Here is a 21,121-nt window from a genome sequence, read left to right on the forward strand (position 1 = left end):
GAATTGTGAGATCATGACCTGGGCTGAAGTTGGACACTTAACCGAATAAGCCACTCAGGCACCCTCTTGTGACAGAGTTCTTAAACTTCTATGCCTTCTGTTCTGGAACACACTGGGTCAGGAGCTGACAGCCTTTCTTGTGCTTTCCTAAGGGCAGAGCTAAAGGTCAAGTTTATAGTCTCTCCTTGGCCCACAGATTTGGGCTTACTTTCTGCACGTTGTCACTAGCCGTCTGGCAAGGCTCATTCTTACCACTTTTGGGACCATGCACAGAGAGATGGACACAGAGTTTGTGTGTGTGTGTGTGAGGGTGGTGGTGGTGGTGGTTTGAGGTGCATGGAATGTTGGGAGTGTTCTTGGGCCAGTGCGGAGAATCCACAGGCTGGGAATTTCCAGGGGCTCATGGGTGGGCTTCTTGGTGGACTCTGAAGCACAGGTATAGGAGCCACATTGCTTTAATGCTCTCCAGGATACCTGTCTGCTGCTCTCCCAGCCTTTTCCCTGTCCCCAGTCTCGTAGCTCACAACTCTATATTCTTCATGTGTCAAGGGAGAAATGGGCCTCTTTGACAAAGTTCTACACAGTTGGGGGAGCTGTGCCCTCACTCACACATTCTCACTTTCCCTAGCATGAGAAATCACAGGCTAAGAAGGGCTCTCTTGGCACTGAGCTGCACTGCCCTGGGGGAGGGGGCATGAGTAAAATCTAACTATTTCTCTTATCCTCTCCATTGTGTCCACAATTTTCTTTTTTGCTCCAGTGATGTGCTGGAGCTTCCCTATTGCAAATCTGGTCTTCCACAAAGACTCTCTCTTCCATGGGTGATTGTTTAAGACAGTGTTTTTCAGGAGCTCCTGGACCATGGCCAAGGTGGACTGGAGACAGGTCATGGGCCACTGAAGGGTCCACAGCTGGGGCTGAGGTCTGTATGTCTCTTATCTGATGCTTGGGTAGGCACTCTCCTTCCGGGCCCTTTGAAGTATGTTGCTGAATCCCACAGCTCCCATGAAGGCACTTTTGTCCGTGGATGGGTGCCAAATTGTTGTTGAGGGGCAGTGCTGTGATGGATGTCTTTTTCAGGCATATTGCTGATGTCACTCCTCTTTGATTTCCTTTAAGGGTAAGGATGATATCTGTTTTAACAAATCAAGAAAGGAAAATATTTAGTCGAGTCATGACAGGATGAAGCAGACATTCTTCCCTTCACAATGGCATGTAAAATGGACCTATTTACTGGCTTCATCAACTGGGCCAGCATTGGCGGGGCTTCCCCTCCAAGCTTTGAACCGTATTAACAGAGATATTTCACGGCCAACAGTTTTTCACCAAACATAAAGGCATCAATGAGTATGCATATGAAGCTGATCTTGATATTAAATTCAAGACAGCTATATAAATGATAGATTTGATCCAAGGGCAAAAAAACTAAAACAAAACAAAAGGACAGTTAAGTTTAAAATGCCATCTGTTAAAGAGCTTAAAAGCTGTTTATTCTGAATACTTTAGGGCCATCACTGATCTTTTCATAAAGCAGTCCAATAGTCTATGCCAGAAGTGGCAGACTAGCAGGCTGGATGATTTGGTGTATAATCGTGTTTTGTTTGGTACACAGAGTGTCTTACTCTTTTAAAAAAAATATTACTTATTTATTTTGAGAGAGAGAGAGAGTGCTCGCCAGCAAACTATGAGCATGAGCAGGGGAGAAGCAGAGAGGGAGAAAGAGAGAGAATCCCAATCAGGCTCCACACTGACAGAGCTGGTTCAATCTCATGACTGTGAGATCATGACATGAGCCCAAAACAAGAGTCAGATCCTTAACTGAACCACCTAGGTGCCCTGGGTGTCTTACATTAAAAAAAAATTTTGACATAAGACTTTCCTCTTCCATGAAGAAACCAGGCAATTATTAGCATTGGCTTGTGGCAGAAGACTAGAGACACTGAAAGGGAATTGCCCCTTTATTTATTTTTAATAGAGATATAATTAACATATACCACTGTATTAGTTTCTGGTGTAAAACACCATGATTCATGTGTTGCTAAAGGATCACCACAATGTCTAGTTAACATACATCAGCACATGTGCTCGTTTCAACAGCACATACACTAAAATGTCCATCACCACACATAGTTGTAAACTATTTTCTTATGATGAGAGCTTGTAAGATCTACTCTTACCAGCTTTCAAACAGGCAATGCAGTTATTAATATAGCCACTTATTTTATAATGGGAAGTTTGTTGCTTTTGATCCCCTGGAGCTGCCCCTTTTAATTGTTTTTAATGTTTATTTACTTTTGAGAAACAGTGAGAGAGAGTGTGTGAGCAGGGGAGGGGCAGAGAGAGAGAGCGAGACACAGATTCCCAAGCAAGCTCCAGGCTCTGAGTTGTCAGTGCATAGTGTGACACAGGTCTTGAACCCATGAACCATGAGCCACAGTCTGACGCTTAACCAATTGAGCCACCCAGGCTCTGGAGCTGCCCTCTTTCGGGTAAATAAGTGCTCTCTGAGTTTTCTCAGGCCTCACCTGAACTGCTCACTCTGCTCATTGATCCCACCTGGCTCCTAGAGGCGTTTGAGTTTGTGATTCCTGATTTCCATGGAACATTTTATTAGCAAATGTCCTGCTGCCCATTTTTCTCTCAGACCCTTGATCTTCCTCTCTTTGAAGAAATTCTACCATTTAATTTATATATTGGGCTTCAGTCTTCAATACTGAAAGGCAAAGAGCCCTGAGGAGGAAATAATCTTGGCTGCTGTTATTAATCATTGATCTTTCACTCTGAGTACTCCATTTATTATCAAGCTAGTGGAGACAGGGCTATAGAAAGAACATAAGGGCACCAAAATCCAAAAGGAAATGTCCAGGGATCACCACCAAGGAGGAGGCAGGGGTGAGGACACCGAATGGGAAAAGCATAGCTCTGACACCCATTACCCTCTCAACTTCCCCTAGAGCTGGCCTTTATTATTAACATGTGATTCAGATGTACTGGTTAACCGGAAGCAGAGTGTCTGAAAACAAGTGTCTCTGAGATGAAATAGGGTGGACTGGGGGAAATGCCATGTGGTGGAAAACATGCTGTGGGAAGGAGTATTTGTGAAAGAATTCCAGGGCTCCATAGAGAGTGGCCGAACCACGAGGAATGCCTTTCTAAAAACAGGGGAGCCTGGGATGGCACTTCCTGTAGAATCATCATGCTTTCCTCACAGACATAAACATGACAAGACCAGGAGGGAAATGATTTATCACAAACGGAGGTGCTTTCCTTCTGGTTTCTTCTCTACACTGCGTGCTGATGATTTTGAAATCCTTCTCAAATTCAATCAGTTTAGAGTTGTCTCATCAAACTGACTGTAGACTGAGTCGTTACAGATGCGTGCTTCAGAAAATTAGAGTTTATTCCAGCGCTTATTAACTTTTTAAAACTATGGTCCATTAGGATCATGTTACTTATATGACTTAAATCTAATTTAACCTAAAGAGACAATGGCAGAATCATGGCCAAAATAGATAATGCCTGTATATGTGTGGAATTAAGCTAAAAACTCTTCCCATTTTCAAATAAATGAATAGGATTATGCGCTCTACAGATGGTATTTCAGTCCCTTGTGTAGGATTCATTACAAGAATCTGTTTCTGCATAAACTTCTTTTTTTCTGTCTAAGTCATTCACATTGTAGAGGAAAATTTTAGTATAATATTGCCTGTGAGTTTCTAATATGAGCATTTCCCCAAATAAATATTTCCTGGAAGCTTCTAAAGCCGGTACCTTCCTAAGTATTTACAGAGCCCGTCCATCAATGACCATCGTTTCTTACTGAAATTGTAACATGTGTAAAGTATTTTAGTGTTACTTGAGAGTTTTTACATCTTCTCTCTTGAATAGAGAGAAGTCTCTTTGTCCTTCTTTGGAAGTTCTCCTCACACTCTTCGATTGTTTTTTAACAGCCTTACTGAGGCAAACTTTACATAAAATAACTGTACAAATTTAAGTGTACCAGTTGATAGTTACTGGTCTGTATTTCATGTATGTAACCGTGAAACCATCCATGTCAGTCCTGATAGTGAACGTAGTCATCACATACAAACACTTCCTCACATGCCTTTGTAATTCCTTCCATCCACTCCGACGTGCTCCCCACTTCTTCAGGTCCCCACTGATCTGCTTCTGTCCCTCTCGATTAGTTTGTATTTTCTAGACACTTCTATAGATAGAATCATATAGTATGTTCTGTTTTATGCCAAATCTCTCCTTTTTTTAAAATGTTTTATTTATTTCTGAGAGAGAAAGAGAGAGAGAGAGAGAGAGACAGTGTGAGCAGGGGAGAGTCAGAGAGAGAGGGAGACACAGAATCTGAAACAGGCTCCAGGCTCTGGGCTGGCTGTTAGCACAGAGCCTCATGTGGGGCTTGAACCCACAAACTGCGAGATCATGACCTGAGCCGAAGTCAGACGCCCAACCAACTGAGCCACCCAGGCGCCCCATGCCCAATCTCTTTCACTCAGCATAGGCCATATGGGACTCGTCCATATTGTTGTACCATTAGCTCATTCCATTTTGCTGAGTAATATTCCATTATATGGATAGCCCACCATTTATTTATCCTTCCATGTAATTGTGGACCATTTTGGGCAATTACAAATAAAGCTGCTCTGAGTAGTCATGTAGGTTCTTGGTATGGATGGACATATACGTTTAGTTCTCTTGTCTCAAACCTAGGAGTGGAGTGAGTCCACCATTTGGCGCTTATACACAATGTTCAGAGATGCTCTCTTATTAACAGCTGGAAACTGCAAACAGTCCAAACATCTATAATACAGTAATATTTTTATTATATTAGTAGGAGGTTTTTCATATTTGCCCTTTATCAGGTGGAAGAAGCTTCTTTTTGTTCCCAGTTCACAGAAATTTTTATCAGAAATGGATATTGGATTTTGCCAAATGCTTTTTCAGCCTTCTTTGAAATAATCATTATCTATTTTTTTTTTAATTGAGGAACTTACTCACCTGAAAGATCTCCCAACAGGGTACTATATTAGTTAGAAATCATGTTTGGCTACAATAAATAGATACCTGAAAAATAGAAACAGGTACATACTAGGGGTTATGTAATGAAAAGTCCAGAAGTTGTTGGTTTGTGACATACATTCATGCGCTCACGGAATTCACACTAAAGGTTTCCACAGTTCTCTGGGTCCTTCCTTCAAGTTTATGATGGTATTTGCAGATTCAACCATTTTGTCCACACACTAGGCATCGAAATGGAGAAAGAGAAGGAGAATTATATTTACCAAGTAAGTCTGTCCCCCATACGGTTTTCCTCCTGCATGCTTCAATCCAGAAAGAGAGCTGGGAAATGTCGTTTTTTGCTGGTTACCTTATTTTTCTTGGTGAGAGTGGGATTCTGTTAATTAGGATGGAAAGAAGGATGGACATTAGGTATACACTTAGCAACGTTTGCCAAAGATGCTGCTAGCAAACCCTCTTTTTTTTTTAGTTTTTTTTTTTTTATTTCTAGGAGAGAGAGAGAGAGAGACAGCGTGAGCAGGGGCGGGTCAGAGAGAGAGGGAGTCACAGACTCTGAAACAGGCTCCAGGCTCTGAGCTGGCAGTCAGCACAGAGCCTGACGCGGGGCTCGAACCCACGAACCGCGAGATCATGACCTAAGCGAAAGTCAGAGCTTAACCGACTAAGCCACCCAGGCGCCCCTAGCAAACCCTCTTTGTACTTGTGCTTAAGGGCTATAAAAGCCCTATTTAGGAATGGAGGGAAAGGAATTTGACATAAGTATTTTTTATTACATTGACTCAATGCAGATTTCTAAGTTCCTGTGTTCTCTCCCTTTCGATGACTGATCGGCCATCTCTGTAAGTCATATATGCACCACTGGTGGCTGGGGAGCAAGAGCTCTGACCCCAAGTCATGGGTGTGACAACTTTGGGGATAGAGTGGAAGGAGAAGGGAAAAGGAAACAGCTGCTGTTGGCCACTCTTTCCTGCAGCTGTATTATAAAGGTGTCCACTTCCTCTCTTCAGATGTTCCTTCATGAGAGCTTCCTTCTCACTCCAGTTGCAATGAAGCGCTCCCTTCCTGCACTCCTGCAGTATGTTCTGTTACTGAGATATAATTCTTATACCTTACAATTCATCCATTTAAATTGTACAATGTAGTGGTTCTTAGTATGTTCAGAGTTGTGCGACCAATACAGAATGAATTTTAGAACATCTTCATCACCTCGGAAAACCCCTGCACCTGTTAGCCATCACTCCACATTCACACCTAGTCCTGCCCAGTCCTAGACGACTAATGCATTCCCTGTCTTTGTAGATTTGCCCCTTGGACATTTCATAGAAATGGAATCCTTGGATAAGCTCTCACAGTATTTTGCTCATACCGCTACATTCTGCTCTACGTCTATGGATTGAGGAGCTTGTATTTGACTTCCTCTGCAGAGTGAGAGTCCCTTGTCTGCCATCTCTGCATCTACAGTAGCGCCTAGCAATGTGCCTGTTACATCAGTAAATAGTAAATGGAAGGAAAGAGACTTCCCTTTCTTTTTATAAACAAATACAGTAGGATAGGCTGCAGTGTAAGTTTGGAAATATTCAAGTAAGATTATTCCTGTCTGTACCTGAGCACTATAATAGTGATTAGATTTTTGTAATGGCTGTGTATAATTGGCTCCCAGCGAAAGTACAGCATGGATAAAGTTTATTTTAGAAGTCAGCTCCTTGCTTTCTTCCTCTTCGTTTGAATCTTCTAACTTATGACCCCTAGCTATCTAGTTCACCTGCCCTAGTATCTGACCCAGCATAACACCTATGATTATTTTCACTTCTTCCCCCCACCCCACTACTTAAAATCCATCATAGGTTTTGGTCTCCTGCAGGTCAGGTACAAAAATTTAATCCTTCCTTCTGCCTCTAACACCAGCTATGAATGTTGAAAAATACCATCCCATATTCCTAGTCTTGGCTTCTGTGTCTGAAAAAAATGTGGCAATTGTGTTTGGTAAAGGGAACTTTAACTCTAAAAATTATGTGTTCCTCTATAGCAACTCAGAATAAATGAGTGAAAGCAAGATTTTGACCTGTGTTACTAATTCAGAATGCCAGAATAAAAGGAATTCCTGCAGAGAGATGAGTTATTTGGAAGGCTTGTGTTTCTATTGGACAGTTATTTTCAAAAGATACTTTGATCATGTAAACATTTTTCAAATTAACTTAACGTGAACTGATATTATATTATATCCATTAGAACAACTGTATGCACTGTATTTAGAGAGATAATTGTTTTATAAAGGAATCTTTAGTCTGCCCACTTTTTTTTTCTTTTTTTTTTTTTTGCCCTACCTTAGGTGTAAATCCAAAGTGAAATGTATGTGACAGAAGAGAAACTATTGAGTATCGTTAGCGGCTCTTGTTATTAAAGCCAAGTATTTACAAGTGAAAGAAATGACGTCTGTGGCACTGGTAATGGGGCTTAAGTGGATTTAGGAACTAAGGCTGAAATAGGAGCCTAATTAGAGAAGATCTTAAGGTCATCATGTCAGTCCTCACCTGTCCGTCAGGCAGACAGACTGTCCACAGCTTTCACTTCAAAGATGTGGCATGTTCTTCTCATCAGTGTCTCTTGCCTGTTATTTCTTGAGGGAGGAGATGCCTTGGCTAACCCCTTGCAAGTGATGTGTCTACAGCAGTGCTTAGTGTGGGTCCAGATGTTCTATTTATATCTGGTCTCTAAAAAATACTACTACATCTCAGAATATGAAATCTGATGATTTTCTTCAAGGGAGAAGGGGACATTAAATCATATGGAATAGTTTGTCTTTGCTAGCATTTTCCTGATTTGAAAAATAAGAAGAAAGGATATGTACAGGGAATAAGATGACTGTTTTCCTTTGATACGAGAGCCACACTGATGGGTCCTTAGTATCTATTCTTTTTTTTTTAGGTGCCTATTCTTGAAATCTAAGTGATTAAACATTTGTTAAGGGGAACCCCTCTGTTTCCTTTTCTATTTCTACTTCACTTTGGGATTTTAAAAAAGTTTTTTTAATGTTTATTTATTTTTGAGAGAGAGACACAGAGACAGATCATGAACGGGGGAGGGGCAGAGAGAGGGAGACACAGAATCCGAAGCAGACTCCAGGCTCTGAGCTATCAGCACAGAGCCCTATGCGGGGCTCGAACACACAAACCGTGAGATCATGACCTGAGCTGAATTTGGACGTTTAACCAACTGAGCCACCCAGGTGCCTGCCGTGGGATTTTCTTCAAGACAAATCAACATCTTTATCCCAGTTTGGTTTCTCATCTGAAGTTTGTTAGCTATGGAAGCTCAGTCCCCAGAGGGGCTGGCATCCGAAGCTAACTGAAGAAAGATGAGACAGGGTAGGGATCGATGTCAGCTGATGTCCTTGGGCCAGGGTCTGTCAGCATATATGCCACAGTGAGTGTTCCTGCAACTTGGCAAATTGGGAGCATAGAGTTGTATAGGTTACTCTCTTCTCTTCTGATGTCTCCTTTTGCTTCTGCTGGCCTAGCTGTTTCCTGATGAAGGTTATTGCTAGATGTGGAGAGTCCAGAGCTGGTGGGATAAGAGCATGGAACACAGATGGCACTTGCGTGACAGAGTCTGATGCTGTGTGAGGATTCTGCACTCTGGCAGTAGAATTTGTGTTCCCTCCTTTTGGAATCCATACCAACAATACTCCGCATTACCTAGATAATTACTTGACTTGAGGCTTCACTGCTCAGTGGTGATTCCATTGGCTTTAGCTTTAATTAAAACAAAATCATTAGGAAAGCAGATTCCCCCTTCCAGTTTCTCATTAATTTACGGGTGAATTGGTTTGCTGCTAACTATCTATTGACATCTTGCTCCAGACTTTGGCCAAATGTTAGTTCAAGGCTTTTATAAAAATAATCTAAATTTTGACATTACCATCACAGGATTTTTGTTTTTATCTGCTGTAACTGACTGGATTCTTGGTGTTCATTTCATAAAACACAAAGTTTGTCCCATCAGGAATCAAACAGGAGAGCATTCATATTCATTACTCAGTGATCTTAAAAATGTGGAATTTGAGGATATGGGCAACACTTGTTTTCCTCACCCCCATATCCAATTTCTGTGTTTTCTTTTAAATGCACAGTATCAGGTAGCTCTTCTTTCATATGACAGGCAACTAGTATCTGGTCTTTAAAATTTCTTGAGATATGCAAGTGGCATGTTGAATCGTTTTAGTATCTTGAATAAGGAGAAATTGATAAATTTGGGTATGAAGACTTAGGTTTGCAGTATGTTGCAGACAGGGATGTCACGAGTGCATAAGACAAATGAGATAAAGCACTTTCATGTTTACACAGTACAGGGGGTGCCAGCGCTCTATGTGAGGTGGGTGTGTCCTGCGGCACACATGCCGCCATATACCATAGTGTGATCTAGCATCCAGCACATGTCACCTGTACAGTTAGCCTGAGCCTTTTGTGGAGTTTCATTGCCCCTTGCATACTGCAGTTATGGCGGTTTGCTGGCTTGTATGAGCATATCTACATTTTAAAGAACAGTACAGGGCTGTGACCTTACAAATGAACGGCGCATGTACAATATCAAACACGTGCATAGAGATGGCAGGAGACGCTGAGCCCTGAGGTTGGCACATATGGACTTAACCAGGCAGTATGAGGCAACATATGATAGAGCCAGCGTGTTCATACGTTACAGGCTGGTTTTGCTTTTAATTACAACTAAATATGCGATTGTCTGAATCAAGTATTGGGGAGGTGCTAAGCATCTCCTTGGAATGCTAATGTTACTATCTCTACTCAGGCCCAAAGTCCCAGGCTCACTTGACCTGGCTTCCCTCCCTGCATGGCCTGGATACTAAACAATTATTCTGGTGAAGGAAGTGAGTCTTTCATTCTTCAAGTTTATGGTCACATTATTCCCTTGTGGTATCCTCTACCTGATGGTTTGTTGTGATAATTCTCCATGTTTCTTTAGAATATTCCCAGCTAATCCTCAGAATAAAGTCCTAACACCTGACTTTGGTGTTGATGGTCTTCATCTTCCAAAGCTACTGCTCCAAACGTTGCACCCAAACAGGTCTTCTCACTTCCATTTGATTTCTTTCTACCCCTTGTTTTTGCTTTCTCTTCATCTAAAATGCCTTCCCCTATATCTCTGCATGCCTAAATTTTTTTGATAAAGATCATAGGAGTGATTAACATTTTTTGATCAAGAAAATATATAATATATCAAATATACACAAATATATACACATATGTACATATACACTATATATCAGTGTATGCACAGTATATATACACAATATAGACTATACACATAATAGTGCCTAAATCATATAAAAATATTTAATGACATGGAAAGATTTGACCTGTATATTAGTGGAAAGGAAAATTGAAAAATATTATGATTCTTTTTTTCCTTGAGGAGAAAATATATAGGGAAAATTTCCTGAAGGGTTCTCCATACACAGAAATGTTTCCAGTTGATGGAGCCATAGGTAGGTTTACTTAGCTTATTGGTATTTTATATTTACACAGTAAATCTGTTTTACTTTTGCAATAAGATGCGAGTTAATAAAACTTCTCTGTAAAGCATAGGATACCTTATCCCATCCCATCCTTACATAAATTTCCGAGTATCTGAACCCCAAACTACACCATGTTGTTCTCACAATTACTCATGTATCCAGGCATTCTAAAGACTGTTTAATCAAAGTGAGTGGCACTAACATTGAAGGTAATGTTTATGTGCAGCACAGCATATAGTTGATGTTCTTTTCTCCTGGGCTACAGACCTTTGCTTTGGGAATCATCAGTCTACCTGTCTGCTCATGTTGGCAGAGACAACCCTTACTTCCGTGGGTGGGGACACACCTAAGACATTCACTAACGAAACAGAGATGGAGATTTACCGTTGCCTAAAGACCTCGGTGACATTTTTTGAATATTTTTGTCAGTAGGAAAAGGGCATCTTGTTCTGCTATGTCATAGTGGTGAGTAACATACGCCCAAAGAAATTTGACTTTGGTTTTCAGGGACAATATTAGGTAAAGGGAATACCCTGGGGTCTACTCTGTCACTCTGGAGTCCCAGCATCTCGCTTTGGGTTTTTTTTTTTTTTTTCCTGTACCCACATAGGCTCCTCCTGAAACAAAGAAGATATATTTGATAGTCATTGATAATTTTTTAAAAAAATGTGGGCGAGGCCATTTTCCTTGCAACTTCTTTCCTAACTTAGCGTGAAGTAGAATGGAATCGTCGAAATGAAGGAATTTACTTGGAGATATCAAAATCCGAAGGGGAATTGTTTGGTTGCACGGTGGACCATGACAGGGCCAAGGAATGGACTGAAGGAAATTATCAAGCATGCATGTTGTTTTCAAGTGATACTTGAGACTGGGATGTGAAACAGCTGTGTTGTTGGGTTGGGTTTTTTTTTTTTTTCTTGTGCCAACTTTCCTTGTTTGATTGATTTTCTCTCTGACAGCCCACTGTGCTGATAAATGTGTCCACGGTCGCTGCATTGCTCCGAACACCTGTCAGTGTGAGCCAGGCTGGGGTGGGACCAACTGCTCCAGTGGTAAGTTCCCACCTGTTCTTGTCCGTCTCGGCGTGTTTTTGCTGTACGCGCCCCCTTGTCTGCAGATTATCCCGAACCATGGGTTTCCCTGTTGTTGCCCATGCAGAGTGCGGTGTGGATTCCCAGTCTAACTCATGAATACAGTTCCTTGTAAATCAGTGTATGTGTTCTGTTCAGAACTGTTGTTAATCGAGGATCAAGAAAGGTACTTAGAAAGATGTCAGTAGTCTGATGCTGACACTTCTGTAAATCTGAATGTGTTCCAGAGTAAGGTCCAGAATTTAGGCTCCTTGGTTCGGTAAAGCCATTGCGGTGACCTAACTATTGTGTCCTGACTGCTGTTTTTGCATGTTGATTTGTCGAGGTTACTTCTGTGGTGATTAAAGTTTATCACTCGTTGCCTTTAACTCAGAAGTGAAATTGATATTTTCAATGCTTAGTATATTTATTTGCCTCTGGTTTCTGAGATGCAAATAATGAGTACTCTCTCAGAAAACGTTGGGGAGGAATATTAGTCGTAACTGAAAATTCACGCACATTTTGGTATTAAATCAAATGGTAACATGGTATATAATTTGTCTCCATTATGTTAGAATTATAATTCTAGCTATAATTCGGACTATAAACAGCTTGCACTTAAAACCTCATATTCTTTATTAAGAGGATTAAGCAGTGGAATGTCGTGTAATACAGTTGCTTTTCTAAATTTCACAGTTAAAACTTCGGTTTTCTGGCTAGCTTGTTGCTGCGCGTGTAATTGTGGATACTTCCTGTCTCTTCATACTCCCTTTTGCTTTGAAAAACGTGAGGGGGAATCAAAGTGCAACTGAATTCTAATGCCCAAAGTGTTACGTTTAGAGAAAGGAAAGACTAGTTTTAAATATTAGCAGGCTCAGACGACAACACAAATTCAGCCTCATTTCTACCATACTACTTTCTGAAACTAGTTCGAAGGGATTTCAAGTCGTCTGGATAAAGTGGTTTTAAGAGTTATTACTTGCTTATATTTGGAGTCAGGGAGATTGCTGTTTATCTTGTTGGAACTACTTGTTTTAGACTTGTGATGTCTTGGCTGTCCCCAAAACAGCATCTCCAGGGCTAGTCCCTTGTGCTGCCTGTGCACAGAACATTCTGTGTGAAAGAGCCTTTTTATTGTATCTTCAACAGGGAGTGTGTGTGTGTGTGTGTGTGTGTGTGCGCGCGCGTGTGTCTTTCTGCCCCTGAAAGCCTTCCAATTCCAATGGATAACTGTCTTGCAGGGTTTTGTTTTGCTTCTGCTGGAGATCAGGAGGAAAGTGGGCATTTTGTTCACATGCCGTGGAGGCAAATGTTTGGGATGTGGGATTTGGCTCACAGCCATTTTTCTGGCCGACTGACCTCAAATGCAATGTCGCTTTCATTAACTTTTCCAGCTTAAAAATCAGTTGTGCCTACACATTTTGAAGGAAAATAACATTATGATATCAACTAGTGGCAATGAAAAGAGTGGATGTATTTGAAAAGTGAGATTTGTTCCTAATTCCTGGGCAAGTATGTTGCAGTGGCTATTCAGAGTTAGTTTCTGAAGAACTGGGGCCTGTCGCAAGCTGAGAGATCCAGACTGATTAGCGTTTCTGTGAAGACAAAAGGCTATATGAGTTTCAGACTTTCCAGAACTGATTTAGGCCCTCTAGAAAACAAACTGTTGCCTTATTTTGGAGGTTAGGCTTTCTAAAAGATCACTTGTTGCTTTCTTTTAGAGTTTACTGATTTTTGAATGAAGCTTCTAGAATTCTTAGGACACATATTCTTTCCGTCCTAGAATATTATGTTGATGCAATACGTAGGCTATTCTTTACAACAAAAGTATAAATAAACACAGACAGCTATTTGAAGTCTTCAAAGGTGCTCTTAGAAAAACATTTCTGACAACTTTTTTAAACACATAAGAAAATGCTGTTCTGAGCTGGAGCACTGAGTCTTGTTACCTGGGTTTTGTCTGCAGCAGTGCCTCTAATATCACTTGTTAGAAGGTGTATAATTTAATTACTCTAGGCCAAATAATTCTTGAAACAAAATGCATGTTGGAGTAATCTACTAAGTAGCACAGTTTAAATGACTTCATTTCCAAGGATTCTATTTCTCTGTCCCCTCCTCTATGGTTATTGTTAATGAATACATTGGATGATATCTGTTAGATCCATAGAACGATTGCCTTGGTAATCAGGCTAGCTGCTTGCATCCATCAGGGTCCAATCCGGAGACAGAAAGGACGATAATTTTTTTAAGGCAAACTTTTTATTTTGGAACAGTTTTAGATTTATGGAAAAGTTGCAAAGATGTAGACAGTTACCATATACCTGTATCCAGGTTTCCCTCTTGTTAATATCTTACCATTAGTTTGCCAAACTGAGAAATTGACAGGTATCCCTTGGACAGGGATGTTTATTAAGCATTATTAGCTAAAACAGGGGACTGGAGTAATGAAGAATTGGCTAGTAGAATTAATAGCACTTGAAAGAACACAGGAATAGCAGATTTAAGGAGCAGCCACTACTTCTTGGCTGAGAAAGGATGTCCAAAAGGAATCCCCACTAGGGCTGTGATCCAGATGTTCTTAGAAAAGGTACACCACAGCTGACTGAATGGCAAGAGGCTGTACTATTCCAGCAGAACTTGATGGACGTCTGCCCTCTGGAATTTGCTAGAGATCTGCAACACAGGATGTTTGGAAAAGCTGTTCATGGAGAAGTGTCTTAGCAGAAGTGCTCTGCTACAGAAAAGCCCCAGAGGGAGGCCAGCGGAAGTTGCTGGCTGATGGGTGCTGCTAGCCACTATTCTTCGCTTTCCTGCTAGTGTAGGAGCTGGGTACTGGGCAGCTGACCATGCTACGGGAGCTTGGAGCTGGGCTAGAGAAGCTGGCTGTGTTGCAGAAACTGGGCGCTGTGCAAGATGTAAGTGCTACGGAGCCAGATGCTGGGGGAAGTCCCTCCCACTCTGCTTGCTTGGCAGGAGCGGGGTGCTGGACAAGCCACCTGCCCTACGGGAGTCAGTTGAGCCAGCACGCTGGAACCGCCAAAGAAAACTTTCTTCCTGCAGTGTCTCTCTAGCGCCCTCTACAGACTACTTAACGTTTGGCCAGTTGGCAAAGTAAAAATACTATTTAAAGGGCCCATATCATTTTTGGTAGAGTACATGTTAATGAATAAACTTAGCCCCGAGAGTCAATAAAGTGATAATTACTGTTACATCCAGTCCTTTGGTTGCTGAGCTCTCTCTGCCCATGTGTGGACACATGTGCATTCTTGTACATTAACAAAACAACAACGCTCTGTTTCTACCTAATAAGTTACAGCTATCCATCTTACAAGCAAACAACATTCTCACTCTATTTCCAACGTGAAGAGATACAAGATCCAACAGTTACATAGCCATTATGGATGACATGAATTTTTCCTCAAATCCAGTCACAGTTCCCCTGAGTATTGTGTTACCTGGACTAAAATGGACTTAGAATAGCTTGTATATAAAATAAGATAGGAAAGAGAGGGGGAAAAAAGAAAATGGCACCTACACACAAAGACATACATAGAACATATAGAGAATACTTGCTGTCATTTGTCACAAGGCTGTAACTGTACATGTGGCTTCCCTTTTCCACTTCTCATTCAGTATTCTCTCCCCGCCCCCCTGCCCCCCCACATCTCAGCTGCTTGGGGTTCTTTTTTTTTTTAAAAAAAATTTAATGTTTATTTATATTTGAGGGAGACAGAGACAGAGCGTGAGCAGGGGAGGGGCAGAGAGAGAGGGAGACACAGAATCCAAAGTAGGCTCCCGGCTCTGAGCTGTCAGCACAGAGCTTGATGTGGGACTTGAACCCATGAACCATGAGATCATGGCCTGAGCCAAAGTTGGACGCTTAACCAACTGAGCCACCCAGATGCCCCTGCTTGGGGTTCTTTACCTGGTGCAGTGACTTCAACCTTCAGCCACTCCCCCCCCCACAAAGGATCTGAATTCTCACTTGTCCTGCCCTTTTAAATTTATTTTTTTGAAAATTTAAAAAAATATTTAAATATTTTTGAGAAAGAGAGAGAGACAGAGTGTGAGCAGGGGAGGGGCAGAGAGAGAGGGAGACAGAATGTGAAGAAGACTCCAGGCTCTGAGCTAGCTGTCAGCACAGAGCCTGGAGCAGGGCTCAAACCCATGAACTGTGAGATCATGACCTGAGCCGAGTTCAGATGCTCTACCGACCGACTGAGTCATCCAGGCGCCCCTATTTTTTTTTTTTTTTTTGGTTGATGTTTTCTGTTGACCTTTACTTCTGGGCATGGAAGTACTTCTTAGAAACCCACACAATCTCTAGGCTTCCAGACATAGTTCTCCTTTTTTCCTATTGTGCAACCCAATTTTTGCCTGATAATCGGGATCATTCACTCCAGCCTAAAATGACCAGACAGCAATAAATCAATACCTGTCACACACAGCTATGTGTATGTGCGTGTGTGTGTGTGTGTGTGTGTGTTTTCTTCACTAATGTACATGGGAGAATAAGGAACATACAGGTACCTTCATGGGTACAGGTTTACAAAGACCTCCCTTGGAGATTTAATCTGACTATTTACCTTGTCCGTGCAGGCACAGATTCCTCTGTGTGTGATATACAGTCAGTCTTCCTGAGTCTCAATGTATTCTCTGTATAAAAAACCAGGTGTGTCAGAAGACTGCACAAAGTTTGTTCCCCTAGAGTGAAATCATGATTTATTTGACTGAACTCAGACATATTACTTCTTTTAAAATTTGATTAAATGATTTAAAAAAAAACCCTTATTCATATTTTGCTTTTATTGGCAGCCTAATGCGTACCCTAGCCTCTGTGACATTAATCTAGCCTACCTCCATCTCTCCCTTCCCTCGTCTTCTCTCCTCTCTCTGTTCCTCCCCCCACCATCCATCTCTCCATCCCTTCATCAATCTTCCATTCCTCTTCCTCCTTCAGGACATGAAAAACAACTCCTAGAAGGCAGGCGCTGCGAGTTATTAATCTCGTTAGCCTCCATTGTGCTTGGCATGTGGTTGGAGCAGAGTGAATGGTTGTTCTACTTAATTAGATTGAATGAGCTGTATGATTCTGTGAAGGTCATTCGCGTGTTCACGGTGTGAACTTTCACTGAGTGATGGCTGTGTGCAAGGAACTGTGTTGCATTGTGGGGATAAGGAAGCATATGGGGAGCCGTTGCTGGTCTTACAGAGCTCGCAGCTTTGAGGCCGGTAGACAGAATTGCAAATGGCTGATGTTGAGCAAAAGAACAGTCTCAGCAGAAGAGATGGATGGAAAAAGCCAAAAATGGAGCTGGGTATGAGAGTGAGAATCGGGTATGACATGAAGAGGAAAGAGTGGCTGGCAGGGATTTCAAGAGGTTTCTAGAATCAGGATGCTAGTGGGCAAAGGTGGGGAGAGCTTGAGAAAGTTCATATCTGATGACCTTTCTTCTCTGGGCAAACTGGGAGCAGAGACAATCTGCTGATGGGAAAGGGTGCAGGGGCTGGGTCATGTTGATGATGATGACAACAGTAAACATTCTGCTTTTTTGAGCCCTTAGTATGCGTGCAGCATTCCTGTAAGGGCGTTACAGGAGTGACATTTAATACTCATGGCAGACAGTGACATGGGTACCATTCTTGTTCCTATTCTACTGATGAAGAAATGGAGGTGCCGAACAGCCAAATGACTTGTCTGAGTTTAAACATCTGTGGCTTATGGTGGAGTTTAAACATAGTTTAAACATCTATGGTGGAGGCATACTCACATCCCCCTCATAGCCAGCCTTTTTAACCACAAGGGTACAGTGCCTTGTGAAATTGTAAAAGAGGTTTGGTCAGGTGTCAAAGGTCCATGGCCCTGAGGGAAATGAGAACAGGAGGCAGGGGCTGACAGTACCAGACAAATGTGAAAATAGGCATCCTGAGGGGCACCTGAGTGGCTCAGTTGGTTAAGCATCTGACTTTGGCTCAGATCATGATCTTGCGGTTTGTGAGTTCGAGCTCCATGTTGGACTCTGTGCTGACAGCTCAGAGCCCGGAGCCTGCTTCGGATTCTGTGTCTCCCTCTCTCTCTGCCCCTCCCCTGTTCATGCTCTGTCTGTCTGTCTGTCTCTGTGTCTCTCAAAAATAAATAAACATTAAAAAATTTTTTAAAAAGAAAGAAAAGAAGCATCCTGAGAGATGTCAAGGGTACACTCTCAGAGATGATGAATTTTAAATGACACCAGTTCGGATGGACTCATTTTGAATTTTTTAATTTCCTCACTTATAATATTAGGAATGTTGGGCAGATTATATTTATGATCCCTTTCCATCCTGTGATTCTATGTGTGGATTCCTCTAACATATACATATATGCAATCCCTGAGATCTTTCTTTGTGTTGGAAGCCCTTTAAACCTTTTGCACGAGTAGCAGTAACACATTTGTTCTCTCAATCTATATAATCCTCTTTAGGATTTTCTAAATGTCTATAGAGAAATGTATTTCTCCTCTGGCTATAGGGCTCTTCCAGTATGCAAGGGAGAGCCCTAAATCTACCAGCAGCCAGCAAATAGCATTCAAGAGCTTGTTCCACAGGCTTTTGACATGAGTACCAAGTAGACGCAAACATGGAAATTAATTTTGGTTTAGAAATTCGAAACTGGGACTTATTTAGCCACCAGTAGTGTTTCTGGTTTAATGTACTTGGAAGTAGTAAAAATATGCCTGGGAGGCAGGACTAGCTCAAACACTTTCAGGTACAACATTAGGAACACTGATAACCTTTTACATAAAGCAGGCATGCTGGGCAGCAGTGAGTAAGTAATAAGACTTTGCCTGCAGGGTATTCCAATCGGGGAATCCATTTGAAGGGTAGTACAAGCCAGAAATCGTGAGACACAAAAAGCTGGCTTATTCCCCAGCAAGGTCTGCTGCAGAGCTCTATCGACTGGACACAATAGTCAGATCGATGGTGTCTGGAAGAGAAGACACTCAGAATCTAGTCCTCACAGTGAGTCGTTAACATGCCCAATCGTGCTGTCAGAAGTACTTAAGAAAGCGGGCTGATGAAGCAGCAGGAATAAGAGTAGGTATTTTGGGTTCACTGGCGTGGGGGCAGGGCATTGATGGCAGGTAGAAAGGACAGAGCTGGGAATGGTTCGTTAGACCCGCCTGAAGGCACTTTTGCTGATGGACTACCCATATCTTTTGATAGAGGTCATGAACACAAAATGCAGATTTTTGCCTTTCTGAAGGAGTCTGAAAACTGGGCTTTTCTTGGTTTGTCTCTGGAGGGTCAGAGACTCTCCCTCACCTGCTCCCCCTAAACCCTGTGTTGGAGCTGAACTGCCGGAGTCCTAGATGCTCTCCTCTTGGTGCCGTTTCTGGACCTCACGGTCCTCATGCTTAAATAAGGATGGGAATGTCTAACCTCATATGTTCTTGAGGATTAGATGACACCATAGCTGTTCGGTGCTCAGCACTGTACCTGCCTTGGTAAGTGGTACTCACTTGCAGTTCTTTGTGTGACAGACAAGGCTTCCCCCAGACTTCAGTGTGTGGACAGAACAGTGGATGGAGACGCTCGTTGTGGACATCTTGCTTAGTCCTGGGGGCCACCTACTTCCTTGGCAGAAGCCTCTCTCTGCCGACAGTCGCTTGGCGGAAGGTCCCCCAGACAGAGCCCTGGTGCAGTTTTCTGCATTATTCTCAACTTCCGACCATGGACGTCCTCACCAGATGAATTCATGTCTGGTTTATATTTTGGCGTAGTGAGAACACTGTAGATGTTTACATTACTTGTGCTAGTCGGTTCACATGCAGTGGCTGGAAAGACCAGGCTTGGCTGTTATGTTACTTAACTCCATTCCACATCATGTATTCATTTGTGTCCTTTTTCTTTCCTTTCCTTTTTTTTTTTTTTTTTTTGACTTTGTTTAATATCCCTCTACATCTACTTATCAGAAAATCTTGGTTTAACCTCAAAATATAACAAAATCTAAACTTTGTTATTAACATTTTTTAATGTTTATTTTTGAGAGAGAGAGAGTGAGCGAGTGCAAGCAGGGAAGGGACAGTATGCAAGCAGGGAAGTGGGAGACACAGATATGAAGCAGGCTCCAGGCTCTGAGCTGTCAGCATAGACCCTGATACAGAGCTCAAGGCAGGGCTTGAACCCACAGAGCCAAAGTCAGATGCTTAACCAACTGAGCCACCCAGGCCCTCCTAAGCCTTTTTCACCATTTCAAGTGCTCTCTCTCCAATCCATGCCACCACCATCTTTTAATCGGTGCTCACGATAGTCTCCTTGAAGCTACATCTAATTGGGCCCTGCTGGGGTCAGGTCTCTGTAGTGAGATCAGAATGAACTTGTAAAACTGTTCTGTCAAACAGAACTCCCCAGTATTTCCCATGATAGAATCATCTTCAAAGCTCTTTTAGACCTGTCCCACTCTATGTCACACTTTTGCTCTGGGTATCACACTGCTCAGCCTCTCCCTTCCTCTCATGGGACACACTGGTTTCAAAAAAATTTTTTTTCTAATTTTTTAATTTTTGACAGTGTGAGTAGGGGAGGGGCAGAGAGAGAGGGAGACACAGAATCTGAAGCAGTCTCCTGGCTCTGAGCAGTCACCACAGATCCTGACTTAGTGCTTGAACCCATGGATGGCAAGATCATGACCTGAGCTGGAGTTGGATGCTTAACCAACTGAGCCACCCAGGCGCTCCCACACTGGTTTCATTTCTGCCTTTGCACTTGATCTTCCTTCAGCCTGGAATGTTCTTCTCCCTAGATCTTTACATGGCTGGCTTCTTTAGGCCAATCAGGTCTCAGTTTTCTCCAACCTTTGTATATAAAGAGTATTCACCATTATTCTTGATCATATCTCCTTTTTTAAAATTCTTTTATGGAATTGTTTGAAAGTATTTTGTTTTCTTTTGTTTGGGGACTGTCTTTCCTTCTAGGATGTAGGCCCAATAAAATATTGTGTGTTGTTTTCACTATTTCTAGCTAATTTACTCACTTCATGTCCAGCACCATGCTGGGCACACAGTAATGCTCAATATATATTTGTGAAAGGAAGGAATAAAGACACAAATGTTCCAGAAAGAATAATGGAGTAAAAAATGAGACATGAGAGATGAATAAGATTTTGACTCCTTGTTCAAGGAGCTTTCACTTTAATAGGAATTGGAAGTATGTGCACAAATATATAAGCACAATATCCAGAGAGTTTAAGAAGGAAGTAATCACAGGTCTTCTAGAGAAAGGGTATCACCCTATGAAGTGTTCTTCCCTTCAGTGGCCTTGAGATAGCTTGGGCTCCTGTGGCTCCTGGGTTGACCTTGGCTGTGTGTAGAGGGGGCCCATTCTTCCTTGGTAACTTTAGTAGAAGATTCCTTGTCGGTAAACAGGCAGCTGCAATGAAATCATAGAAGCCAGGTGATGTGCTAGATGTGGGTTCCATGAACCATGAGGCAATGCGGATGTGGGAGCT

General features: G+C 42.1%; 1 protein-coding gene across 1 annotated transcript in view; it reads left to right on the forward strand.

Moving 5' to 3' along the window:
* Positions 1–21,121, forward strand: part of MEGF10 (multiple EGF like domains 10) — a 124,718-nt gene that overhangs the window by 30,461 nt on the left and 73,136 nt on the right. The window contains exon 4 of the mRNA XM_077768911.1: positions 11,524–11,616. Coding sequence (XP_077625037.1) covers positions 11,524–11,616 — 93 coding nt within the window. The remainder of the gene's footprint in view (positions 1–11,523; positions 11,617–21,121) is intronic.

Source organism: Crocuta crocuta, unplaced genomic scaffold (assembly GCF_008692635.1).
Source record: "Crocuta crocuta isolate KB4526 unplaced genomic scaffold, BGI_CrCroc_1.0 scaffold64, whole genome shotgun sequence".
NCBI classification, from domain to species: Eukaryota; Metazoa; Chordata; class Mammalia; order Carnivora; family Hyaenidae; genus Crocuta; species Crocuta crocuta.